The sequence below is a fragment of the Brassica napus genome, chromosome C6 (assembly GCF_020379485.1).
Source record: "Brassica napus cultivar Da-Ae chromosome C6, Da-Ae, whole genome shotgun sequence".
Taxonomy (NCBI): Eukaryota; Viridiplantae; Streptophyta; class Magnoliopsida; order Brassicales; family Brassicaceae; genus Brassica; species Brassica napus.
In genome coordinates, this window is record NC_063449.1 from 18,998,678 (window position 1) to 19,026,592 (window position 27,915).

General features: G+C 39.2%; 4 protein-coding genes and 1 non-coding gene across 5 annotated transcripts; 1 reads left to right on the forward strand and 4 right to left on the reverse strand.

Moving 5' to 3' along the window:
- Nucleotides 1–316: 316 nt before the first annotated feature.
- BNAC06G11380D lies at nt 317–763 on the forward strand. The gene has a single exon (XM_013896301.1). It carries the CDS (start codon nt 317–319, stop codon nt 761–763), a length of 447 nt encoding a protein of 148 aa, XP_013751755.1.
- A 445-nt stretch (nt 764–1,208) lies between these two features.
- LOC106452413 (proteasome subunit alpha type-4-A) lies at nt 1,209–2,761 on the reverse strand. Its single transcript, XM_013894522.3, has 2 exons — nt 2,612–2,761; nt 1,209–2,143 (listed from the first exon to the last, which is right to left on the reverse strand). Exon 2 carries the CDS (start codon nt 2,130–2,132, stop codon nt 1,380–1,382), a length of 753 nt encoding a protein of 250 aa, XP_013749976.1. The 5' UTR covers nt 2,133–2,143; nt 2,612–2,761; the 3' UTR covers nt 1,209–1,379.
- A 2,795-nt stretch (nt 2,762–5,556) lies between these two features.
- LOC125589312 lies at nt 5,557–5,663 on the reverse strand. Its single transcript, XR_007325500.1, has one exon. It is a non-coding gene; the product is annotated as a small nucleolar RNA R71 (small nucleolar RNA).
- A 14,064-nt stretch (nt 5,664–19,727) lies between these two features.
- Nucleotides 19,728–21,133, reverse strand: LOC106345441 (leucine-rich repeat extensin-like protein 3). Its single transcript, XM_048760747.1, has one exon. The coding sequence runs from the start codon at nt 21,063–21,065 to the stop codon at nt 19,941–19,943; it is 1,125 nt and encodes a 374-aa protein (XP_048616704.1). The 5' UTR covers nt 21,066–21,133; the 3' UTR covers nt 19,728–19,940.
- A 4,287-nt stretch (nt 21,134–25,420) lies between these two features.
- Nucleotides 25,421–25,930, reverse strand: LOC106454124. Its single transcript, XM_048759714.1, has one exon. It carries the CDS (start codon nt 25,928–25,930, stop codon nt 25,421–25,423), a length of 510 nt encoding a protein of 169 aa, XP_048615671.1.
- Nucleotides 25,931–27,915: the final 1,985 nt, after the last annotated feature.

The window sequence follows — 27,915 nt, forward strand, 5'->3', positions numbered from 1 at the left end:
TCAATAGAATAACTGTGGATAGTGTTTAGTGCTTATTACAATCAAGCCCAATGATTTGTATTTTTCAGCTTGTTTACCTTATTTTACTTAATCTTTCATATATCTAATGATGTTTGAGATAATTCCAGGCAACAATTTTTCAAACAAAAGATTAGAGTCTCTGCTCTCCCAGCCATAACATAGCTCTTGAATGTAACAATAAACCTTTGGTTTCTCCCGAAAAGAAAACAATAAACCTTTGGAAGACACTGAGGTCTGGTTTCATGCCAATCAACCAGTTGTTGCAGAGAGACCTGAAAGAGATACCTCAACTTGGATGAAACCCCCTTCTGGTACTCTCAAATGTAACGTCAGAAGCTCTTGGTCTAATGATCAGCAAATGAGTGGAGCAGCTTGGATCCTCCGGAACCATAACGGAGACGCCTTACTCCACAGTCGCAGATCATATTCCTTGGCTTTTTCCCACACCTTAGCTGATCTTCATAGCCTTCACTGGGCAGTGGAAAGCATGGTCAACCTTAAGCAAACAAGGATCATCTTTGAATTCTCTTTGCCTTCTCTCCGAGATGCCCTAGCTAATCCTAGCTCTCATCCTGAATCTCAGTGGTTGTTTGATGCAGTACATGTGCTTCCGCAGAAACTAGACTCTTGGTGTCTGAGAGTGGCCCCTTCATCTGAGAACAAGGCTGCGCTGGAAATTGCTACGAGTGTCACCAGAGACTTGAGGCTCCACTCCTACGTAGCTCGAAATGGTCCCTCATAGCTTCGTTCTCTTCTGAACAAAGAAGCTGCTACGTAACCTTACCCAGCCTTTCTTATTTTGGTTTCCTCTGTTTTTCCCTAACACCTAATTGTTTCAAAACTATGTTTGAATTCTTGGGTTTTACCCTAGTAATGAATTGATTCAGTGTTTAAAAAAAAAAAAAACCTTTGGAAGAGTTGCCATGTAAAGAATACATAATCTCATCATTGAGGATGCTACTTTTGATAGACATTTCTGATTAGTAGTCTCTCTAATCCCTTTGTGAAAAAATTGTGACACCCTGCCTTTATAAAAAATAGGTCATTCTAGGTAATTTTCTTAATATTATATCACAAAATAAAATGTTAACACAAAAAAATGTCGCAGAATAAAGTAGCGAAAAACAATACATTGCATTTATCATTTTGATGTGAAATTCATTTGTGGAGAAACGGACAAAACAGGATTGCAAAAATAAAAGTGCTCAGATTCGATTCATAACAACATATAACTTCATGACACAACCAGAGTAGTAATTGATTCCGAGACAGTATCTTCAAGTCCAAAGGAAAAAAAAGCAAATGGGAAACCACAAACACAGAATGTCGATTACCGTACAAGTCTAGTGGTTTCAAGCTTAGGGAGTTTCTGCAGCTGGTTGCGTCACACCATGCTTAACCAAAAGCTTAGTGAGAGAGTCAGGCGAGTGAACATGGTACTGAACACTCCCTGATGGAGTCAGAAACACCTCAGCAAGCTCGAGCTTCTCAGATGTCAAGCTCGTGCTGTCCATCGTCTTGCTCAAAACCTTGAGAGCGAGCTCAACCACCTCTTCCCTGGACGCATCATCCTTGTAGTCTTGCTTAAGAATAGACTGAGCAGCTTGATTATTAGCACCAACGGCAGCAGCTTTCCATCCACCGTAGTTCCCACTCGGGTCACTCATATAGAGTTGAAACCCATGGTTCTTGTCCCATCCTGCAAAAAGAAAAGAAACTCCAAAGGGACGAAGACCACCAAACTGTGTGTACCCTTGCTTGGTATCACATAGAGACTGAACCAGCTGCTCAACCGGCATAGGCTCTTGGTACATGAAGGTGTAACGCTGAGCTTGGACTCGAGCGGTGTTGATGAGAATGTTGGCGTCAGACATGATACCAGCGACAGCACAGGCCACGTGGTCATCGATCTTGTACATTTTCTCAGCGGATGTGGAGGTTTGAAGAAGCTTAGAGGTGACTTTCTTTTCACCAATCAGGACAACTCCGTCTTTGGCCAAGATTCCAATAGCGGAGCCAGCGTTGCCAATGGCTTCCATAGCGTACTCAACTTGGTAGAGACGACCTTCCGGTGAGAAGATGGTGGTGCGACTGTCATACCTCCGAGACATGTTGGAAACAACTGCATTGGAGAAAGATGAAAACGCCCAACAAAATTATGACAATGAAAGTCTTCTTCATCTTTATTCATTGTAAGCGCAAGGGTAGCTTTCATAAGAGCATTTGTTTCACGCCTAAGTCATTGTTCTACACTATCTTAGCATCTCTTTAACTCACACAAAAAAGCCACAAGTGAATCCCTGAACACTGATTGATTAAACGGAAATCCACTTTCTCAGACTCAGATTCATTGACACATAGTATTGAAATTCACTAGTGATGCCTAGATAAATCAAAATCAACAGAGAATCCCGTCAAGCTAGGGTTTATCATTCTTCTAGGAAACAAATATTAACGAATTATCCAGATTTTAGTCAAAACTGATCCCACTAACAAATCCATCGAGACGGAACTAATGAATCAGATTTCAAAGATACTGAGGAACAAGGACAAAAGGAAAATTAACGGATTCGATTAACAAGTAAACTACCTGAAGAAACTTTCCTCTCACTCTTCTTCTGGGTTCTCGATTCCTTGATTTCGCTTACAACTTCCTCTGCACTGCGAGCTTGTTCAACAAGAAAAATAAAGAACTTCTTTTACTGGACTTCTCAATTTTCGGCCCAATACATGAATGCCAAGTAAAGCCCACATACTCGTTTCAGATAGGCCTGCGATTTCGGGTATTCGGTTCGGTTCCGAGTAAGATCGGTTCAGTTCCGGGTCAATTGATTAAATAGATTTTGTATCCAATAAGTACTTGACATGCCTTCTGTTCGGTTTCGGACCGGTTCCTATCGGTTCCGGGTCGGATCGGTTTAAAATGTTTTTAACCGTTTGTATACCCGAAACAAACGGGTAACATTCGGTTTCGGTTATTTAGTACCCGGAATTGAAAAAAAAAACCAAAGATACTCAGATTACGAAACATACTTATATTATCCAACTGAAACATTGAAATTTCGAAAACAAGAAATGAGAATTGAGAAAGCAAACACACAATGAAAAGAAAACAAACACATTAGAAATGTAGAAAACAAACACACAAAGCAAAGACATCAAACACACAACACAATGAAAGTCTTGTGGAACTTCAAATGAGACAGACACTTGCAATTCCTTCCTCAAGTCTATGGTAATTCTTGGGCGTTGAATTCAGGTTCATTCGCTACAAAAAATATAATAACATCAGTTTTCAAATTAAACATCAAGAAACAAAATCGAAAGACTTTAAATCTGGTAAAGCTTACCTCTCATGAGATCATCTTCTAACTCCACAGCTTCAAGTAGTTGTTCAATAGTAGGACTGCCTTTCTCATTCATATGCACCTATGTTTTCAACCATTGCTGAGTGCAAACTGATATCTTGCATATTTCATTGTCTTATCCATTCACCCATGTGCATTTTGATCATATAGACTAGGATTTAGCCACGTTTAGGTTGCATTTTGCATACATGAGTCTTTATCAGGTGTTGTAGTACCACATGGAGTTCTTGGAGGCATTTGGGTGCATTTGGAGCTCAAAAGAAGTGTTTAAAGCAATCAACGGACGAGCAGCGCACCAGAGTGACCTCACCGGAGCGATGCCGTGAAGTCGCTGTGACACACATCCCGGAGCGACCTGGCCAGAGCGACATGGAGAGGTCGCTCGCGTTTCTATCGTGAGACACCCCTCTCAGAGCAACTTGCCAGACCGACGCTCCGAGGTCGTTCGCGTTTCCATGGCGAGACGACACAAAATGAAGCCCGGAGCGACCTCTCAGAGCGACCCACTGAGGTCGCTCCCGAAGGCTGGAGCGACTTGTCGGAGCGACATGCCGAGGTCGCTCCGCGTCTATTTGCATGTCGAACTCATGTTTTCTAAGGGCTTTTGGTCATTTCATTATGCACGTTTTACATAGCCTAAACCTAAGTTAAGTACTTTTGTAAGCCATTAGAGGGAGATAATCTTTTTGAGAGAGAACAACTACTAAAACTTCTTTTGATTCAGATTTCATTGCTTTCATCTTGTGTTCTTGTTGATTTCTTATCTATTTTTCTACATGATTAATCTGAAATCCAATATGGGTTTAAGAGAAATCATGGAGATTAGTGAGTAATCACCTTTTGAATTCATGGGTTAGGGAGATTAAGGGTGATTAGGTTAGTTCTAGGATGTTTTAGTGTAGATCATTCTTGTTCCTTGCTAGTAGAGTATTCATAATGCATCTTCTGAGTTGGCCACTCAAAAGTTGATCGATAGGCATCTCCCACCCAAAAGGTGTTTGATGAAATGCCTGAGAAAACTCTCCTAGGCTTTTAGTATACTTTGCCAAAGACATTTGTTATTAAAGGTGCTAAGATAGCTAATAGACCCGTTAGTAATGATTGCTTTCACATTATTCAACCAAAGACATTTGATGTTTGAGATATGTTAGCAAATGAGCATTCATCTAGACATAGAGCTTGCTTAGAATTGTGTCTAGGCTTAAGGTCGATAGTTTGATTGATCATTTGCCATCCTTAGTTCGATACTTGATCACCCAAGGTCTAATCCCTATGCCCATGAGTTCTCTTTTCCCTTAGTCAAGAAAGTATCATTCTAGTATTAGTAATAGTTTAAAACCCATTCTAATTCATTGGTTGCACTTAGATTAAGTGAGTACTTGCATTCTCGGTGCTTTGATATCCCTCAGAAATGGTTCGACAATCTGTTATACTGCAACATTTGTTTTAGGAGCCTTGAAAACTCCCAACATCAAATTGGCGCCGTTGCCAAATTCTGAGTAGATTTGAACATTTAGATCTAGTCACTTACTTAAGACTAAGTCATTTTTATTTTCTTTTGTTACTGATTCTCCTTCTTCACCTCCCTTTCATCTACAGGTGTATGAATTTGCGGAGCAGGGGTCCATCAAACCTAGTTCCAAGAGCAGCAGACATAAGAGCTTTAGAGAGAGAGTGTGCTAGAAAGAGAAGAGAAGAAGAGCAACAGGCTCACTTGCAGAGATTTTATACTGATATGGGAGACATACCTCAAAATGATGCGAACGCCAATGGAGCTAACAATGTTCCACCACAGCGAGCAGCTCGACCCATTGGCACTTATGACCGCCCCAACATTCATGGTCATAGATTGGGAATCCGAGCACCCGCCGTGGCAGCCAACAACTTTGAGATCAAATCAGGACTCCTCAACGTGATCGAGAACAACAAGTATCATGACTTGGCTCTAGAGGACCCATTTGATCACTTGGACAAGTTCGACAGCTACTGTGGATTGTCAAAAACCAATGGTGTGTCCGAAGATGCCTTAAAGCTCAAGCTATTCCCTTTCTCTTTGGGGGATAAGGCACGTCAGTGGGAGAAGTCTCTACCCAGCGACTCTATCACCACTTGGGATGACTGCAAGAAAGCATTCTTGGAGAAGTTCTTCTCTACTTCAAGAACTGCTAAGCTGAGAAATGAGATTTCCAGCTTTCAACAGAAGAACTTGGAAGGCTTCAGTGAAGCCTGGGAGAGATTCAAGGGCTACCAAGCTCAATGCCCACACCATGATTTCTCTAAGGAGAGCTTGCTGAGCACATTCTACCGTGGTGCTCTTCCTAAGTACAGGGCCATACTGGATACAACTAGCAATGGGTTCTTCTTGGGGAGAACTGAGGAAGATGCAGAGGAGCTGGTTGACAACATGGTAAAGAGTGATGCAGTCTACAGTGGAGACCACGACAGAGGCAGTCGAACAGATGATAAGCAGACGAGGAAGGAGTTGAAAGCTCTACAGGATAAGATAGACATCCTCATTGCTGATAAAGCCACCCAAGAGCAGCTGCACTTTGTTGGTAACCCAAGCCAAGAGACACCACCTGTTGTCCATAGGGTTGAGGGTTTGGAAGGTCAGGAAGAGTTGTGTTTCATCAACAACAATGGTAGCTGGTACAAAAAAGAGCTCAACTTTCAGTACAACAACTACCAACAGAAATCCTATCCCAACAACCAACAGAGTGGTTATCCGCCTAGAAACAACCAGCAAGGCAGCTATCAGCCTCAGCAAAACCCCTCGTCTGGTTCCTCTGCTCCTCAAGAGAGCAGCACTGATACCTTACTGAAACAAATCTTGGAGTCTCAGACTAGAAGTGAGAAGCATGTTGGTTATGAGTTGAAGAACCTTCATTCCAAGATTGATGGGAGCTACAATGAGCTTAACAACAAATTCTCACATCTTGCTTCTACAGTCAAGAATTTAGAGAATCAGTTTGCTTCCATGAACACTCACCAGAATCGCCAGCAAGGATCTCTACCTGGAAAATCTGACCAAAACCCCAAGGAGGCCAAAGCTATCACTCTTAGGAGTGGTAAGCAGTTACCTCCTACAACCCTCACTAGGGATGCTGAGAAACCTGGTGAGGAGGTGGCCATCAACTTAGATGATGATGTGGTAATTGTTGATGAGAAGACCAATGATGAGATTTTGGAGAAGATTATGGAAGCTAAAGGTAAAGGAAAGGTTGGAGAAGAGAAGAAAACAATACAAGATGGTGAAGCTGTTGTTCCAGTAAGTGAGAATTCTTCTGTCCCCCCACCCCCCTATGAACCCAAACTTCCATTCCCTGGTAGATTCAAGAAGCAGTTGCTAGAGAAGTACAAGGCTCTGTTTGAGAAGCAAATGAGTGAAGCTCAGGTTGCAATGCCAAATCATCGATGCTTTCATGTTGATTCCTCAATACAACAAGTTCCTGAAAGATGTTGTAGCTGTAAAGAAGAAGGAGATGGAAGGCATGATGATTCTTACCCATGAGTGCAGTGCCATCATCCAGAGGCTTGATGTTCCAGAGAAGTTAGAGGATCTAGGATGCTTCACACTACCTTGTGCTCTTGGACCTATGGTATTTGAGAAATGTCTCTGCGATTTGGGAGCTAGTGTCAGCTTGATGCCTTTGTCTGTTGCAAAGAAGCTTGGATTCACTCAGTACAAGAAGTGTAGACTCTCTCTGGTGTTAGCTAATCGTTCAGTGAAGTACCCTGTGGGCATCTTAGAGGACCTCCCTGTGAAGATTGGAAGTTATGAGATACCTACAGATTCTGTGGTGCTTGAGATGGGTGAGGAGGCTCAAGACCCATTGATTCTAGGAAGGCCATTCTTAGCTACAGCAGGAGCTATTGTTAATGTGAAGGAAGGCACAATTGATCTCCATTTGGGTAAAGAGAACATCCTCCACTTTAACATCAAGGGGAAAATGAGAAAACCAACTGTGTTCGGGCAAGCCTTCTACATTGAAGAGATGGGCAATCCTGCTGATGAGCACCTTGAAGAGTTACGGACGACGAGGAGGGAGCATCTCCCTCTACTCATTCCCCATAGAAGGTAACCCACCACACTCCCTTGTATATACCAGTTCATATTTTGCATTTTAGTTGTCTTTTGGGTATCTCTCACTCACACAGAGACTGTGTGATTTAAGTGTGGGGGAGGTACCAAGTATTTGATCACGTTTGCTCTGATGTTATTTCATTGAGTCATGCATTGCATACCTATTTGCATAAGAAAAAATTTGAAAAAATTTGAAAAACACAAAAAAAAAAATCATTTAGTTTGCATCATTTGCATTTCTAGGAGAGTCTAGAGCATATAGGTTGCATTTACTTGCATTGGGAGCAATGATTTGAAATGCCTTGTAAAGAACATTACTTTGCACCTGAGTAGCTTATGCACCTCTCAAAAAGACTTATATGCTTCGAGCCTTGAAAACTCTTCATGAAACTTGTTGATTGCTGAAACTCAACCTGTGAAGCCAACTACAACCTTGTTTGAACTGAACGAACTTAATGCTTCCTGCTTATGGTCCCTTGTGTACTGAGTCATGGATATACACACTTGAGTTGTCACATCCTTTATGCCAATCTTTTTGACAAACTCGAGTGGTACACCATTCCCAAAACCCTTCCCTCCTTTTGAGCTTTCATTATTTGATGAGTGAGGCCTTTTTCGGAAAGCCTTACATGTGCATAATGTTGAGAGTATCGGGAACGACAATGCTTGGTCTTCATTCTTGCTAGATTAGGCACTCTATTGTCTAGCTATAGGTAGGGGTGAGTGTTGCGACTATGGTTTGGAAGCATGAAAAGTTCGAAGGAAAATAATAGACTCTTTCTGTTTAAATGGATAATCTTATTGGAATTAATAGATAAAAGTCTAGCTCGAGTTTATGAAAAGTCTTGGCCCCCGAAAAAAAAGAATATAAAAGAGAAAAGGAAAAAAGAAAAAAATATATATAAAAAAAAAAAAAAAAAAAAAATGGGGCTAGCAAAGTTGTTTAGAGCTAAGATTTGTTTAGAAGTTGAGAAAATCCTTTATAGATTTCAAAGAAAAATAGTTTTATGTGCAAAGTATTCTTGGGATCTTTTGGTGAGAGATGGGAGTTGGGTTTGACATTGGGAAGTGATTGTGTAACTTGTATGTTTGGGAAAAGGATAGAACAATGGAGATTGAGCATTGTATGCATGAGTTGGTCTCTTTCTTAGATATATTATGTGCAATGTCAAGGCTACTTGTTTTGAGAGTAAACCACTTTAAAAGATCATGGATTTTGAACCTCTTGACCCACTTGAATAAAAACCTTCCCTTACTCAACCAAATGATTTGGACCAATTGACCATTTGCAAGAATTCACTTAATGTTTTATGCTTAATGAATGTGAGAGTTGGTTGATTTGAATGTGTGGATGCTTGATGATGAGTATAAGGGTAAAAGGAGTTGAGATAGGCCTAGAGAAGCTAGAGTGTAATAAGAGAGTGTGCTCATGTTGGATTAGATGTTGAATTGAGTGCTAGTTGTGTTTCTTTTGGCTATGAGCTCCCACCTTAAAACCTCTCTCCCTATGAGTTCTAGAAAGTTCACTTGTGGACAAGTAAAAAAACAAGTTTGGGAGAGTTGATATCTTGCATATTTCCATTGTCTTATCCATTCACCCATGTGCATTTTGATCATATAGACTAGGATTTAGCCACGTTTAGGTTGCATTTTGCATACATGAGTCTTTATCAGGTGTTGGAGTACCACATGGAGTTCTTGGTGGCATTTGGGTGCATTTGAAGCTCAAAAGAAGTGTTTAAAGCGATCAACGGACGAGCAGCGCACCAGAGCGACCTCACCGGAGCGACGCTGTGAAGTCGATGTGACACACATCTCAGAGCGACCTGGCCAGAGTGACATGGAGAGGTCGCTCGCGTTTCTATCGTGAGACACCCCTCTCAGAGCGACTTGCCAGAGCGACGCTCCGAGGTCGCTCGCGTTTCCATGGTGAAACGACACAAAACGAAGCCCAACGACACAAAACGAAGCCCGGAGCGACCTCTCAGAGCGACCCACTGAGGTCGCTCCCGAAGGCCGGAGCGACTTGTCGGAGCGACATGCCGAGGTCGCTCCGCGTCTATTTGCCTGTCGAACTCATGTTTTCTAAGGGCCTTTTGATCATTTCATTATGCACGTTTTACATTGCGTAAACCTAAGTTAAGTACTTTTGTAAGCCATTGGAGGCAGAGAATCTTTTTGGGAGAGAACAACTAGTAAAACTTCTTTTGATTCAGATTTCATTGCTTTCATTTTGTGCTCTTGTTGATTTCTTATCTATTTCTCTTCATGATTAATCTGAAATCCAATATGGGTTTAAGAGGAATCATGGAGATTAGTGAGTAATCACCTTTTGAATTCATGGGTTTGGGAGATTGAGGGTGATTAGGTTAGTTCTAGGATGTTTTAGTGTACATCATTCTTGTTCCTTGCTAGTAGAGTATTCATAATGCATCTTCTGAGTTGACCACTCAAAAGTTGATCGATAGGCATCTCCCACCCAAAAGATGTTTGATGAAATGCCTGAGACAACTCTCCTAGGCTTTTAGTATACTTTGCCAAAGACATTTGTTGTTAAAGGTGCTAAGATAGCTAATAGACCCGTTAGTAATGATTGCTTTCACATTATTCAACCAAAGACATTTGATGTTTGAGATATGTTAGCATATGAGCATTCATAGACATAGAGCTTGCTTAGAATTGTGTCTAGGCTTAAGGTTGATAGTTTGATTGATTATTTGCCATTCTTAGTTTGATACTTGATCACCTAAGGTCTAATCCCTATGCCCATGAGTTCTCTTTTCCCTTAGTCAAGAAAGTATCATTCTGTAATTGCTTTCTAGTATTAGTAGTAGCTTAAAACCCATTCTAATTCATTGGTTGCACTTAGATTAAGTGAATACTTGCATTCTCGGTGCTTTGATATCCCTCAGAACTGGTTCGACAATCTTTTATACTACAACATTTGTTTTAGGAGCCTTGAAAACTCCTAACATCACAAACCAACACCTCAATCATAAAGTGTGTCAAGCAGCTCCTATAGGTGTCTAGGACTCTCCCACTAGTGCTAAACGCACTCTCCGATGCTACAGATGATACTTGAACAGCAAGAATATCAGCAGCAACTCGAGACAAAGTTGGGAACTTCAAACTGTTTCTTCTCCACCATGATAGAACATCAAACTCGGTTCCAAGCATAGTCTTTGTCTTCTCGACTTTCTCTTTCAGATACAATTCTAACTCATTACTAGAATCCTCTGTACATGTTTCTTCTATGAGCTCCTCATATATGTTATCCATTCTTTCATATTCAATGCCACTACCAAGAACTCTCGACTCAAAAACTGCACCACCATCTTGATCTTGGGTCTGAGAAGATGATCCACCTTGCGACTGTGATCCACCTGACCCTCCACCACTTTTGCTAGCCACAAGACTGTACTCATCATAAAGTTTCTTCAAGATATCCAAAATCGATTCAGAGAACAGAGTATACTCGATGCTTTCTTTACCATACAACTTCTCAAAGCAGAGGTTAGCAAAGTTCATCTTCTTTCTCGGGTCAAAGACTGATGCAACTATAATGAGATTGTTCATTTGACACTTCTTAGGCTTACTCTTGTCAGCTTCATCTCCCTCCCAAAACGGATTCCAGTATTTCCTTAATTTCCCCATCATAGAAAATGCTTTGTACCGTAATGACTCATCAGGACCTGGTGCGGTGCTTATCTTACTAAAATTCCTTGTGATGGTGACTATCTCATTGTAGATCTTGTGAGAAGTGATGGATTTTGAAGCTGAGAGTATCAAAGTAGAATTGTAGAAGATAACCAGAAAGTGAACCAACCTCTCAACCTCTTCCCAATCTGTTTTCGATGGTGGTCCAATCCTCTATTTCCCATCTGTGAGCTCCATGAAATAGTCATTGTACGGCTTGTCTTCAGACTCCATCTTCTCAAATGCTAGCCGAAACTTCAAAGCTTGGTCTAACATGAGATATGTCGAGTTCTATCTGGTCTTCACATCTAATGGCATACTTCCTCTAGTCATCTTCCTAGTTTTAACCCGAAATTCGAAGGACTTGAGACGATTTGTTGAAGACCTCACATACTGAATAGCATTCCGAATGGCAATAATACTATCATCGATCTCCTTTAAGCCTTCCATGACAATCAGATTCAAGATGTGTGTTGCACACCTGACGTGCAAGAATTCTCCATTCAAAACCAGAGCATCTTCACCATGATTCGTGAATTATTCTCTGAACTTCGTCATAGCTGATGTGTTAGCTGTAGCATTATCCACTGTGATGCAAAATACTCTTTTGATATCCCATTCAGCTAAACAATCAATCAGAACTTTAGCAATTGTAGACCCTTTGTGATCATCAACATTCTTGAACCCGATGATCATCTTCCTAAGCTTCCAACTTGCATCAACAAAATGAGCAGTGATCACCATGTAGCTTGCTGAAGTGTACGGAGCAACCCAGATGTCTGTCGTCAGAGATAACCGTTGTTTGTTCTGTCCAAGAACTTTCTTCATTTGAGCTTTCCTTGCTGCATACATGGCCACAATGTCCTTTGTAGATGTCTTCCTACAAACCAGCGGATGCAGCTAAACTTTTAAGCAGAAATGTCTCCAAGCCAAGCTTTCAATAAAGGCCAAAGGCAACTCGCCTAATACAATCAACTCATTGGTCGCCTCTTTGAAAACATCTTCAGACACCTTATACAAAGTGAGATTGCCTTCTTCATCAGGAGTTAACTCTGTCTGTCTACCCTTCCCTTCAAATGCTTTTGCGGCCTTCCATGCAAGGAACGCCTTACATCCAAGTACATGCTTCCTGAGGTTGGAGGTCCCAGACTTGGTTGGACAACTCATCTCTTTCCCACAATAACGGCATTTGCATCTGTCGTAGTTGTCTTTCAGTCTGGTGACATGTTTCCAGACAAAAGACCTGCTTTTCTTCTTTGAGCCTAAACCAGAACTACCAGCACCATCTTCCTCTCTCTCGTTCCTTTTGCCGTTTCTAGCCGGTGTTTCCATGTCCTCATCAGAAGAAAAATCTTCATCCATTGGTTGATTGTCGTTGTCTTGTTGATGAGTGTCAGAAGAAGCCATCTGCATAAACAACCAAACAATATCCTGTCAAACAATCAATCAATCGAATTCAAGAACTCATGAACAACATTACAACAACAAAAGAACCAAACTACTCTAACAATGATATGAACAAACAATCAAATTCATTAACCAAAACTCAAAACAAACAATCAAATTCATTAACCAAAATTCAATCACTTAAGATTAATAACTAAGAAAAATGATACATGAACAGAGAGAACAATAAAAAATAAATCGATTTTAAGATTAAGAACTAAGAAATGATGCATACCTCCGATTGAATTCTCGATGATGCAGATGATGGAGATGGAAAACAATCGTCGATTCTCTGAAAATATTCCAGGTTTGTGGTAGAATCTAACACGATTTGTCCTTTTTGTAGAGTCATTTTCACGATTCTCGAGCTCTAATGGGGGAAATGAATCGAAAAGCTAGCTTTTAGTTTGAGAATTTGGGATGAATTCGAAGAGACGACTGGTATAGTGTTGAGACACAATTACACATGCAACGGTACAAAAAACATGCATATTAAATGATTCGGGTTGAATTGGGTATCCGAAATAAACCGGGTAAAAACCGGAACCGACCCGTTATCCATGGTTAAAATTAATTTTATCTAATGGTTACTTTTGGCAATACCGAAACCGATCCGAACCGGTCCATTTCGGGTCGGATCCGGTTCGGGTAATCGGATCCGGTTAAACGTCGCAGGGCTAGTTTCAGATACGCACATCCTCCTCGGTATTCTATTATTTTATGTTCGGTTACAGTTTTGAATTTTTTTTGGTCTAAATATTAAAATTTATAACCATTTTCTAAGTTTTACATGTTTCATTAGCAACTTACTACAAGAGCAAGAAGAAGAAAAACAGAGAAAACCAGAGACACTAGAAACAACATTAGCTTAAAGGTGCAATAAACCAAAAATAGAGCTTTAGAAGAGACATGGGCGAAGCCAGACCTATTTTCTACTAGATGCATAAAAATTTAATAATTACTAAATATAATGATATAAGTTAAAATATGAGTACTGAACTTAGGTTGTTCAGAAGTTGTGGGTGCACCATGACCAAATAGGTCACTTTCACTTTAAATGTACAATGTAAAAATTTCAAAGCTAAATAATAACGGGTGCACGTGCACCCTTACTATACAACGTAGTTTCGCCGCTGAGAAGAGAGCGAGCATCATTTGGACGCAGCCTGTCTCTCATTTGCCGGTCCAACATCATGACGAAGACCCTCGGCTGGTCACTACAAGAAAACAGCGACATACTGAGGGAAAAAATAGTCGGTATGTCGTCGGAATAACGTTATTCCGACGACATACCGACGAAACAAGTCCTCGGAAATAACTCTTCGGAAATTCATTTTTCCTCGGAAATCCCTCGGAATTTTCCGACGGAATTCCGAGAAAACAAATTTCCGAGGAAATTCCGAGGACCACCTGTTCGTCGGAAAGCTCCTCGGAATATACCGAGGGAGAGCTTCCTCGGGATATTTCGATGGATTTTCCGATGGTCCAATCCTCGGAAGTTCCGGCGAAATGTTCCTCGGAATTTTCATCGGAAAATTCCGAGGAACGGGTCCCTCGGAAAATTCCGAGGAACGGTGTCCCTCGGAATATTCCGAGGAACATTTCCCTCGGTATATTCCGAGGAACATGTCCCTCGGTATATTCCAAGGAACGGGGGCCCTCGGTATATTCCGAGGAACATGTCCCTCGGTATATTCCGAGGGACCCCGTTCCTCGGAATTTAAAAAAAAAATATTTTTTTTTTAAAAATAAAATTTTTGAAATTTAAATTCGAAAATATAAAATTAAAATTAAAATTGAAATCATTAAAATTAAAATTAAAATTAAAATTAAAATTAAAATTAAAATTTAAATTCGAAAATATTCAAAGTTTCACAAATAAAAATAAAACATTTCGAGTTTTTGGAAAAAAAAAAACTACGGGTCTGGCACGTCCGGGAACACCTCGGTCGGGTACATCCTCTGCATCATCTCCATCATTTGCTGGTTCAGCCTCCTCTGTGCCTCATAGCCCGCCTGTTGAGCCGCCATCTGGGTCTCCAACAAAGATATGCGATCATCCTTTTCCTTCAACTGAGCCGCAAGTACTTCTGGATCAACAAAGGGCGGTGGTGCAGAAGAAGGAGGAACCTACCGGGTGCGACGACCCAAACCGACCAAACGTCCATTCTTCTTTGGAACCGACTGAAATAGAAAATAGCCAAATTTACAAATTTAAATCAAGAAATAAATGAATTGAACTTTAAAAAAAGAACTTACGGATTCAACAATTTCGTTGATTCGAAACCGGGACAAGTTGGTCGAAGCCGTCGAAGCGTCATCCTCGGTTTGAAGCTGAGACACTTCGTCTTGCACCTGAGTTTGGACTAGGCTGACCACTTCCCTCACAAGACCGTCATCAATCTGGCCGGTCTTCTTGTTGGTATACGCCCTCTTCATTAGGGCGAGATCATCTACCGGCTCGCCATCATTTTCTTCCGCCTTGAAAAAAAACATAAATTAAAGAAACATTAGAAAGTAGAAGAAATGGACAAAAAATTAAATTTCAAAACTTAAATAATTGAAGAAAAAGCGGCTGAACTTACCATGCGATCTCCCAAAGAGGCAATAGATTGAGCACCCAAGTTATGCTTGAAGACGCCATTCCCTTTACGGTCGCTCCTGCGGTTGGTAGAGTTGGTGGAAGAAGTTTCTTTCGTCTCTTCCTTATCCCAATGCGCACACAACTCCGTCCAGACCGTGTTGTTTATCGACTTTGGGACCTTTTAATAAAAAAAAGAAAATAGTTTAATAAATAAAAAAATAGTTTAATAAATTAAAAAATTGTTTAATAAATTAAATCGAACCTTATTGATTTCCCACTTCTTCTTCCACTCGTGGATCTGCTTCCCATAGTTGTCCATAACTTTATGGACGAAGTGGTGATAGATAAAAAGCGTCTCATCGGAATTTCAGTTGAATTCTTGCTGAAAAAAAAACACAATTAGTAGAAAATTGATATTAAAGATTAAAAATATAAGTAAAAAATTAGAATACTTACCGCAAACTAACGAAACCACAGATGCTGCTTGTCGGTAGGGAAGTCAGTGAAAGTCGGAAGTCCCTTGTCGAGGGCCGAGTACATCATACGGTTGATCCATGCGCTGATCCCGTTCCCGGATCGGTTGAACCTAATAAAAAGAACAAACGCTTAATAATGAATCAAATTTTAATGAAAAAAATATGTTTAATTACCATGTTTGACCCAGTCCATGTGGATACGGAGTGAGATAGGGAAGATGGTCACGACCGGGCTGTCGAACCAACTCCGCAACACTCGTCACGCCCGGAGGACCCGGAGGAGCAGGAGCGGGTGCAGCAGCGAGAGCGAGAGGAGCAGGAGCGGGTGCAGCAGAGGGAGATGTATGGTAGGAGCTGTGGGGCGAAGGCGAATCCTGAAAATGGCTGGAATCCCGAGACTGGCTCCCCGTACCACCACGACCACGACGCTGTCGAGGCCGAGTCTGATCATCATGCGACCTGTAAATTAAAAAAAAAATATTTAATAAATATAGAAATATATAAATTAATTTTTTAAAAAAAAAATCCCAAATAATAGTTTTTAATCACAAAAAAGTTTTATAGATATTAAAAATGTTTAATAAATATATAAAAATAGTTCTAATAAACAAAAAATAGTTTTAATAAATAAAAAGTAGTTTAATAATTACAAAAAAATGTTTTAATAATATTAAAAATGTTTAATAAATATAGAAATTTATATAATATAAATATAAAAAAATTATTTTTTTTTTAAATCCCAAATAATAGTTTTTAATCACAAAAAAGTTTTATAGACATTAAAAATGTTTAATAATTATATAAAAATAGTTCTAATAAACAAAAAAAAGTCTTAATAAATAAAAAAATAGTTTAATAATTACAAAAACTAGTTTTAATAATATTAAAAATGTTTAATAAATATAGAAATGTATATAATATAAATATAAAAACAATATTATTATTATTTTTTAAATCCCTAATAATAGTTTTTAATCACAAAAAAAGTTTTATAGATATTAAAAATGTTTTGTAAAATCGAAAAAATCGAATTTATATACAAAAAACGTTTCGTAAAATCCAAAAAAATGAATTTATATACAAAAATCATTTTGTAAAATACAAAAATCGAATTTATACACAAAAATCGAATTTATATTCAAAAATCGATTTTATAAATACCAAAAAAATCAAAAATTTATAAAAAAATTCTAAATCAATTCAATTCAACAAAACAAATTATTCAACCAAATCACAATCCTAAACCTATTATACAACCAAATCACAATCCTAACCAATCACCCTAACAAAAATCTATCAAATCTACACGATTTGTGTAAGAGAAGGGGGAGATCGCCGGAGATATCGTCGGAGATATCGTCGGAGAGAAGGGGGTTTTCGCCGGAGAGGAGGGAGAGGAGGCGCAGAGGAAGAAGAGAGAAATGGGGAAGAAGAAGTGGCTCGTGGTTATAAAACCTAGGGTCCGACGGATAGTATCCGTCGGAATTCCGTCGGAATTCCAATTTCAATTTTCGCGAAATATTTGCCCGGTTAAATGAAAATATTCCGAGGAAATTCTGACGGATACTTAAATATCCCTCGTAATTCCGTCGGAATATTCCGAGGAAATACCGAGGAACTAGTGTTTGGGGTTTCAAAAAATCAATTTTTTTTGCCGTATTTCATTTCTTATACAATTGTAATGCATAACATTGAGGATTCTTTGTATAGATGATCATAAACCATGAAATAACAAATTTCAAAACGAATTGAAAGTATTCCCTTTACCGTTCATTAAAGTGTATAAGTGTTTCTCTTACGTTGTGGGGATTTCGTTCATACAATCGGAAAAGTGTTTATTATAGGGTAAGGAACAAATTTTTGACTTCATAATCAGTCTAAGACACTTAATAAGGGTTATATAAGTGTTATTCAAACCGCAAAACGTTGTTTTCGGTTTAAAAACCCTATTTCCTCAGAATTCCCTCGGAATATTCCGAGGGAATTCCGAGGAAACCCTTATCTTCCTTGGAATTCAGTCGGAATATTCCGAAGAAATACCGAGGAACTAGTGTTTGGGGTTTCAAAACATCAATTTTTTTTGCCGTATTTTATTTCTTATACAATTGTAATGCATACCATTGAGGATTCTTTGTATAGATGATCATAAACCATGAAATAACAAATTTCAAAACGAATTGAAAGTATTCCCTTTACCGTTCAGTAAAGTGTATAAGTGTTTCTCTTATGATGTGGGGATTTCGTTCATACAATCGGAAAAATATTTATTATAGGGTAAGGAACAAAATTTTGACTTCATAATCAGTCTAAGACACTTAATAAGGGTTATATAAGTGTTATTCAAACCGCAAAAACGTTGTTTTCGGTTTAAAAACCCTATTTTCTCGGAATTTCCTCGGAATATTCCAAGGGAATTCCAAGAAAACCCAATGTTATTCAAACCGCAAAACGTTGTTTTCGGTTTAAAAACCCTATTTCCTCTGAATTTCCTCGGAACATTCCGAGGGAATTCCGAGGAAACCCTTATCTTCCTCGGAATTCCGTCGGAATATTCCGAGGAAATTCCGAGGAAACCCTTATTTTCAAACCGCAAAACAATGTTTTCAGTTTAAAAACCCTATTTCCTCGGAATTTCCTCGGAATATTCCGATGGAATTCCGAGGAAACCCTTATCTTCCTCGGAATTCCGTCGGAATATTCCGAGGAAATTCCAGGAACTAGTGTTTGGGGCTTCAAAACATCAATTTTTTTTGCCGTATTTCATTTCTTATACAATTGTAATGCATACCATTGAGGATTCTTTGTATAGATGATCATAAACCAAGAAATAACAAATTTCAAAACGAATTGAAAGTATTCTCTTTACCGTTCATTAAAATGTATAAGTGTTTCTCTTATGTTGTGGGGATTTCGTTCATACAATCGGAAAAGTGTTTATTATAGGGTAATGAACAAATTTTTGACTTCATAATCAGTCTAAGACACTTAATAAGGGTTATATAAGTGTTATTCAAACCGCAAAACGTTGTTTTCGGTTTAAAAACCCTATTTCCTCGGAATTTCCTCGGAATAGACCGAGGGAATTCCGAGGAAACCCTTACCTTCCTCGGAATTCCGTCGGAATATTTATTAAAAAAAAAAAAATCGATGCTACTTTGTTTCCGAGTCATCATCACCAGATGAATCTGAATCTGGATCTTGGTGAAACTCTCCAATCACTGGTTCATCCTCTACATACCTGTTTTTGCTTCCGGTTGTCGGTGAACTAACCCCATGAATTCGGTTATACCTCGTTAGTATTCTTCCGTAAGCAATCTCGTGTTCGGATCCAAATGAGGTCGATCGATCCAAGAACGAAAATAATTTGAAGAAGACATGTTTTTTATGAATCAAATTCATGTGCAAAGAGAGTAAGAGGAAGGATGAAGATATGGAGTGAATGAAAGGAAGAGGGGTGCTTGTATTTATAGTTGAAATCCTACCGACAGCCCGAGGAAATTCCGACGGAATTCCGACGCCAACGGCTAGTTCGTCGGAATTTCCTCGAAATTTTTAAAATCCCCCAACGGCTCTCTAACGGCTATAATATATCCTCGGAATTCATCGGTTTTTTCCGAGGAATACGTTTTTCCTCGGTATTCCATAAGAATATTCCGACAGATTAGTATTTCCTCGGAATTCCGTCGGTATATTCCGAGGAAATTCCGAGGAAACCAAATTTTGTGTTTCCTCGGAAATTCCTCTGGATATTCCGAGGATTTCATTTTCCGTCGGAATGTCCGTCAGAATACCACTGTTTTCTTGTAGTGTTACTTCTTTTTTTTCATAGGTGAGGGTTGGATTTCAACTTCACAATTCTTGACTAATCTTCGGCTGTCCGACTTTGTCATGAAGATTCTGTAACGCATTCAAGCCTTTGTTTTGAATTATGTCATTTTCTCATCTATTTGTTTTTATTTGTGTTGTTGTTCTATGTTATGATTTATATCAAAGAAGATGGTTTTAATTCTCTTTTTTGTTTATATGCAAACAATTTAAATAATGAAACTAAGTGGTGCTAAAAAATCCCCTTAAAATTTTAAATTTCATGACATTGTTTCAACATACAATAACCTTACAATAACATAAAAGTTGCTTTTTGATTTAGAGAAGTAATAAAATTTGGTCCTTTTTGGCTATTGATTTAGGAATCAGAAAACGTTAAAAAGAACATAAATCTTGAGAACGTAAATACTTTTCACTGAATCAAATGAAACACAAGGAGATCAACCCAAGAGAGGATTCCTTTGCTGTGGAGCAGGACACTTGAAGTTACGAGGTGGAGTCTTACCACAGTCGATAAGAAGCTCAAGAGCAATGGGAATAAGCAGGTCAATATTGAGAAGCTTGGCTCTAATGCTGCTACAAAGACAAACCGCTGCGTCAAGACCCACTAAACCGTCAAGAACCGGGCAACATTTCGTCTTGGCATAGCCTTTCCCTAGTCCAATGTGAATCAAACCGCCAAGCACGTCCACACATGCGCTTAGCTTAAGCACGTTGATTGAGCAAGTCTTAGGCTTAGGTGTTGGTGCTGGAGGTGGAGGAGGACATGGGGTTGGTGGCGGTGGAGGAGATGGGGTTGGCGGTGGCGGTGGCTTGACGTATGGTGGTGGGGGCGATGGAGTTGGTGGTGGCGGTGGCTGGATGTGTGGTGGTGGAGGAGATGGGGTTGGCGGTGGCGGTGGCTTGACGTATGGTGGTGGGGGCGATGGAGTTGGTGGTGGCGGTGGCTGGATGTGTGGTGGTGGGGGCGATGGAGTTGGTGGTGGTGGTGGCTTGACGTAAGGTGGTGGGGGCGATGGAGTTGGTGGTGGTGGTGGCTTGACGTAAGGTGGTGGGGGCGATGGAGTTGGTGGTGGTGGTGGCTTCACGTAAGGTGGTGGTGGTGGCTTCACGTAAGGTGGTGGGGGCGATGGAGTTGGTGGTGGTGGTGGCTTCACGTAAGGTGGTGGGGGCGATGGAGTTGGTGGTGGTGGTGGCTTGACGTACGGTGGTGGGGGCGATGGGGTTGGTGGTGGTGGTGGCTTGACGTACGGTGGTGGGGGCGAAGGGGTTGGAGGTGGTGGTGGCTTGACGTACGGTGGTGGGGGCGAAGGGGTTGGAGGTGGCGGTGGTTTGACGTACGGTGGTGGGGGCGAAGGGGTTGGAGGTGGCGGTGGTTTGACGTACGGTGGTGGAGGAGATGGGGTTGGTGGTGGCGGTGGCTTCGCGGTGGGAGGGCATGGAGTGTACGGTGGTGGAGGCGATGGTTTTGGAGGGTCACTACATTCACAAGCGTAAGAGATGGCGAGGAAACCAAAAAGGAGAAGTATCACAAAGGAGAGATATTGATTGTGAAGAAACCCCATCTTGAGGTTTAAGGTTTGGTTTTGTGAGGAAATGATGAAGTACGTTAAAACTATTGAGTGTTGTCCTCTTTATATAGTGGTACCGAAAGGGATCTCTAAGATATTTTTTCCCCTTTATGATAATTAATGTTCTCATTATCATCATCGTGATGATATGAACGTGCCAAATTGCGATTTATATAAGATGACTGATATTGGATTATAATATAATTACAATATTACGTTAACAAAAATAAGTACGTAAAAAGGGTCTTCTAAGAGTTTCCGGAATTTCAGTATGTTCGTAGTTGTACAATTTTGGTATGTTGCCAATAGTTGCACATTTCTTTTCAATTCATAGATAATGGAGATAAATGGAAATATTTTTGGAAAAATTGGCTAACTAGGCCATATTGGAAATGAATTTGTCCCTTTATACCTTTGAGTCTATAAGCTTGTCTAAATATACTTTTGTTTTTTTTTAAATACGAAATTAACCCTCTAATTAAACAAATAACATACTTTAACATAATTCACTTAACTTTAAAATAGTAAATATATTTTGATAAATCTCTAGAACAATCCTTAATAAGTAAATAAATAATAAAAATTTAAAATATATTTTTTTAAATGGTTTCAAAATGAATTTTTGGATTTTAGAATAAAATTTTGAGAAACAAAATTTGAAAAAAAAAATTGAATTCAAATATGTATCATTCAAAAATTTAAGGGTAAACGACCTATTTCCACACCAGAAGTATCATATAGTAAAAGTTCCATACAATCTTTCATCATCGACCTAATTCCACATATTAGAAGTATTAAAACCTATTTCTCCCCAATCCAAAAGATCAAAACCCGTATCTCCATAATGTATTAAGTATGAACTAAAATCCACACAATCCGATTAAGATCGGTTTACTATTCAAAAATTTGAAACTTAACCAATGGCTAACCTAATTGAATCGATACAATCTGATTTTAAAAATTTACCAAAGTCTGATTGGGAAGTTGTGTCGGGTTTGTATTTGGATCTCAGGTTGGGCGTGTTTTAAATTGAGTCCAAAACATACTAACTTGATATCAGTTTACGTTCAAACCATTTAAACCAAGTCAAACCTTCATTTATTGTGATATGAGTTTCGATCTTTCTGACTGGGGAGAAATAAGTTTTAATACTTATAAAATGTGGAACTAGGTCGAAGTTGAGAGATTTTGTGGAACTGTTACTATATTTAGAATGTTGTTGTTAAATAGATAAATATCTGTCTACATTGTAAACTATCGGATCGGGTATTACTTAGATGTGAAACTTTAAGACCTCATTAGTTGTGATATTGATCTTACGGGGTGGGGGGGGGGTGGGGGGGAACGAAATCAAAGAATATATAGACTTGTAAAGACCCTCTATGTAGTTGTCTATCTAAAGGCGATCGATGTACATCTTTCTCCATAGCCCTTGGGCTGTGTCTCGATCTCCTACGTGCAAAATCAGAGGGACTTATGACGAAAGGAGAGTCGGCGTGGCATCAAGTGAAGATTTAGGGAAGTATAGAAAAATTCTTCTGGTGTGGAAATAGGTCGTTTAACTTTTAGGGTTATTTTCCCTTTTTACTAAATATAAGGACAATTCTCTCAAAAGATCATAAATAAATAAAAAGTTTGTTTCAAATATTTTGTTTTCAAATTTTATTTTGAAATCTGAAAATTCATTTCGAAACTATTCAAAAATTTATTTTGGGTAAACGACATATTTTCACACCAGAAGTATCATATAGTAACAGTTCCCCACAATCTTTCAACCTCGATCTAGTTTTCCACATATTATAAGTATTAAAACTTATTTCTCCCCAGTCAAAAAGATCGAAACTCATATCCCTAACGCTAAGGGTACTATACCTACTCCTCCACAAGCACAAATTGTTGAAGAAACACAAGCCTTAAGCTTGGGAAATATTTGTATCGTGGATGGTTCATGGACCTCCACAGATCAATTCAGTGGAATTGGATGGGTTTGGAAGGATAGCATGGAAAATGTCCAACTTATGGAGACACGAAACTTAAGGAGGCGTGAACAACATTACACTCGGAACTGGAAGCGCTAAGATGGGCAATGGAGAGCATGCTACAACATTCGACCTGTCAGAGATTTAAGACAGATTGCAAGGACCTGATTGCAATGATAACGGACCCACAAGCTTGGCCAAACTTCTCAACTGAGCTGGAAATCATTCAAATTCTCCAGATGTGTTTTCCGGATTTCAAGATCAGCTACTTCCCAAGGACACAAAATGAAATTGATGATTCTCTAGCTAGGAATGCTCGTTCTATTCATAGATCTATTTGCTTTATTGGTTGCTTTATTCCGGTCTGGTTACCTAGACCATCTCAAGTTTGAGTAATAGAATAGTCGTTTGTTGCAAAAAAAAAAAAAAAGATTTCTCGGTGATCTCTTATGGGATTCTTATAAGTTTTCATTTGCAAACTTTTCTTCTTTCACTTTTTTATTTTTCTTTATTTGATGATAGTTTCTAATGTGGATGCCCTAACAAACTCACAAATACAGAAAGAGAATCAATTCTAGCTAGGTCCAAAGCTATAGTATATATTTATATGGAATCAGTGTCAACATAATGATAGTGGTCAGTATTTTTATCCATTAATTACTAAACAAAACTGATTACAGATGTGCGGTAACTGTGCAGAAACGAATGGTTAAAATGTTTGCTAACTAGACTTCACAAAAAGATATTTTAACGTTAGTTATCCACTGAGGTCCTTGTTTTTATAAATGGTTTAGGCCTAAACGCTAAAAAGGGAAAACCTTAAGCCATTGATTACAAAAATGAATCAAAATTACGACATGTTTATCTATACTATTATTTGAGATTTCAATTTGATTATTTTATATCTTCTCTATGATTTTAGATAATTTTGCTTATTTGTCACATTTTCCATGATTTTAGATAAATTTGTTTATTTGTCATGTTCTCGATAATTTCAGTTACTAATTTGAAAGAAAATTCAAAAAATGACTCAAAACTTGATTTTGAATACAAAAGTGTATAGACTCTGTAACAACTTGACTGTGTCTCTTTCTAGGACATCAAAATCGTTTGGTGATAAGTTGGTTATGACTTAGTCATTCTTTTCTTTTCTTTTCGGGTCAGTGTCTGGCATCTCGATTAGCTAGCTTTGTATAATCTTTTATTTTCTTTGTTTGGACGTCTATAATCATATTCTCTAGTCCGAGGATCTTTGCCAAGACAATGATGGTTGATACCATACTATTTCTCTTTATCATTCTTTTCTTTGTACCAGCTTATAACTTTCTCCTTCTAATGTTGGATAGTCGGATTCATTGGTCATGCAATTCGTGTACCTGGCCACAATCTGATCACCCATATTTGGCTCAAGGTCTCTTTAAGACTCGTGGGAGAAAGTCATTCTTTTATCCAACATATATTCCCAATCCTCTTCTGAGGTTCCATCTTAGACGGCACATATGTATGTGGTGGTTTATTCAAAGTCTCTTAAGATGGTGTATGTCTGGTTTTATGACCCGTATTAAATGTGAGATGGAAATATCTATGCTCACTTATATGGCTTAATGCATCTTAACTTTATATACATGTAAATTCATGATGTCCCTAAGCTTTAGGATGGATGTCCGAACCTTATAGGTAATGGCATGCACGGCCAAGCCGTTTATAGCATGGTCATAGACCATGGTACACGAATTTGTAGTGTGGTCATGGATTTAGGGTTTATCCTCTCTCCCCCTCATGAACATACTATAATTTCTTGATGCTTAGGAGGACAATCAAGCCTAATGAGTTTCTCTTGTGTACATGTTACACAATGTGAGATCTTTATGGGATAACTCTGTGTGCCTTTCAATAACAATCTTTGCATCAAGTTTTAGACTAGGATGACTAATCAAGTCGTGCCATAAAAGCATATAATTTCGTGGGATATATCAGTATGGTCACCACGGCTCTTGCCTCTTATTATACTGATCTGTAGCATAGTTTTGATCAGTAGAGTACGTAGGTATAGTCTTGACCACTTTCTTATAAGGTCTTAGGCGTTTTCTTTCTTTAAATCTGAAGGAACTTGTTTCCTTTTGCCCATTGTTTCTATTTGGAAACCATTTTATTATAACTCAATGGGTCATACATTCTTGGGTGTATATAATGGCCTTTAGGCAATGCCTTGGCCATAGATTTCTTACTAGGCTACTATACCCGTACTATAATGCCCTTTAGGCAATTTATTTATCAATAAAATCATTCACATTATCAAGCAAAATCATGCAAGATATAATAGCAATGAACTCAAAGCATTTCATAAAACAATAAGACAAGATGTCGATTTTAGTCTTTGAGACAATCAGAAGTCTCAAAATCCAAGAGGTCGTCATTTTCAAGGTCGGAATCATCATCAACATCATACCCGGTATCATGAACCATATGGGCTTCCGGGTTCTTGTTAAGGCTCTCTTGATAGAGCTCACATAGATGTTTAGGGGTTCTACAATTCTTGGCGCAATGGTTACTCATCCCGCATCTGTGACAAGCTGATTTGGTCGAGTTAGATGGTTTGGATATGCTGCCTCGACCACGGCCATAACTGCCTCGGCCACAGCCATAGCTGGAACCACGACCACGGTTATTGTGGTTTCCTAGCCGGCCATATGAGTAGTTGTCACGGCCACGTCCTTTGTTTCTACTACGGCATTTGCCGTGTGATCTCTTATCATCATGGACGTGGTTGCACTCTTTGGGATCTTTCTTTTCAGCCTCATTGGCTTCTGGTAATGCTGATGTTCCGATGGGTCTCATCTCACTGTTTTTCATCAGGAGTTCATTATTAGCCTCGGCCATGAGTAGGCACGAGATCAGATCAGTGTATGAGGCGAAGCCTCTCTCTCTATACTGCTGTTGCAGCAACACGTTCGTCGAATGAAACATGGAGAATGTTTTATCAAACAACTCTTTCTCGGTTACTTACTCACCACAAAGTCTCATCATTGAGACTATCTTAAACAATACTGAATTGTATTCATCCACAGACTTATAGTCCATGAATCTGAGATTCTTCCACTCATGTTTAGCCTTTGGTAATAGCACCGTTTCTGGTGATCATATTGTCGCTGTAAAGCGGTCCAAAGGTCTAGTGGATTCTCCATGGTGAGGTACCGATATTTTAGACCCTCAATGAGATGGTGGCGTATAATACTTATAGCCCTGTACCGATTCTTATCAGTTTCATTGTTGCCCTCGATGATAGCATCACCGAGTTCCTTTGACCTCAAGTTAATCTTTGTGTCAAGTGCCCATTGCAAATAGTTGTCTCCGGAGAGATTAAGGGCAACATAGTCTAGGTTTGAGAGTTTCGACATCTGAATCACATTATCATTCGTAATTTAGGGTTTCACAATGTGATCATGTGGCCGCAAGGCAATCAATAATTTTCGGCCACAATCAAGTCTTATACAATCATGTTTCAAACAATCTAATCGACCATGGTGCGAACAATCATTAGATTCTATATGTGACAAATAGATCAGGCCACACGACCATACAATTTTATGATGCAAACTATTCAAGTTTATACGATCTATATGTCATGCTGGTTGATAATTAAAACAAGACGAATGCAATTCATATTCAATTTTATATTTTATGCAAACAACCTTAATCAATTGGTTTCAATTATGAAATCTAAGGTTTTGATTTAAACAATACTAGAATTCGATTTTAGCAATATGTGATCAAGGTTTCAAGGCCTATAGGATTTAATTTCGAGATTCAGATTATACAATCAATCTATCAAAACTACAACCTCAGATCATCAATCATTCAATCAAAACAAGAACAATCTAGAAACCACAATGATCAATCGATCAGATAAGGACATCAAACAAAACCGATTTAAGCTTTAGGGTTTCTAGGTTTTCGATTCCAGATTTAGGGTTTCTTAGTTCAGATCATAACAATCAATAAAACAATCAATCATGTTCTAGGGAATCGATTTCAATCTAGTGATTATGAGATGATCAGTTTTAGGTTATACCAATTTTTAGGGTTTTATCAAGAACATAGGATTTCCATAATAATGGATTATGGTTTTAGAATTTGATCATTATGTTCTCAGATTAAACGGTATAACTTTGTTTGTAGGGTTGAAACCGGACCACCAAAGAGAATGGATGAACCTCGAGCTGCACACGGACGGACGCGAGCTGGCTGTCGTCGGATGCGAGCTGAACGGGACGGGACGCGTCTGCTTCCTATCGGGTTTGCGAGCTGCTTCCTATCGGGTTTGCAAGCGGCTGATCAGGATTGGGAGCTGGTTAATCGGGAACGCGAGCTGGCTGTGATGCGAACGGGAAGCTGAGGTCGTCTAGGATCAGGAACACCTTAGGGTTGGAGCTGATCGGATGCTGACGAGTTGGAACGCGAGCTGGAACGAATTAGGGTTCGTCGGGATTAGGTTAAAGTCGCCGGCTAGGTTAGGGTTTAAGGGGTTGGCGATTTTAGCTTAGATTGCAGAGAACAATCGTGTTGATAACGTATTGTAAAACGAAGGTTTTAGGTATGAATATTTCTATGTTTCATTAATGAATAAGTGTTCCTTTACATAGGGGATTACAAGATAAGTAAAAAGGAAAGTATCCAAAACCTAAACCCACTAGGATTAGGAAAACTACTAATATATAATAATGGAAAGATAACAATTACAAGGAAAAGGAAAGATGGTTTCCTTTTCTCCAAGCCGCCTCCCTCTCTCTCTCTTCATGTCATGGCCGACTCTCTCTCACTCTCTCTCCAAGTCGTGGCCAACTCTCTCTCTAGTTGTATGGACC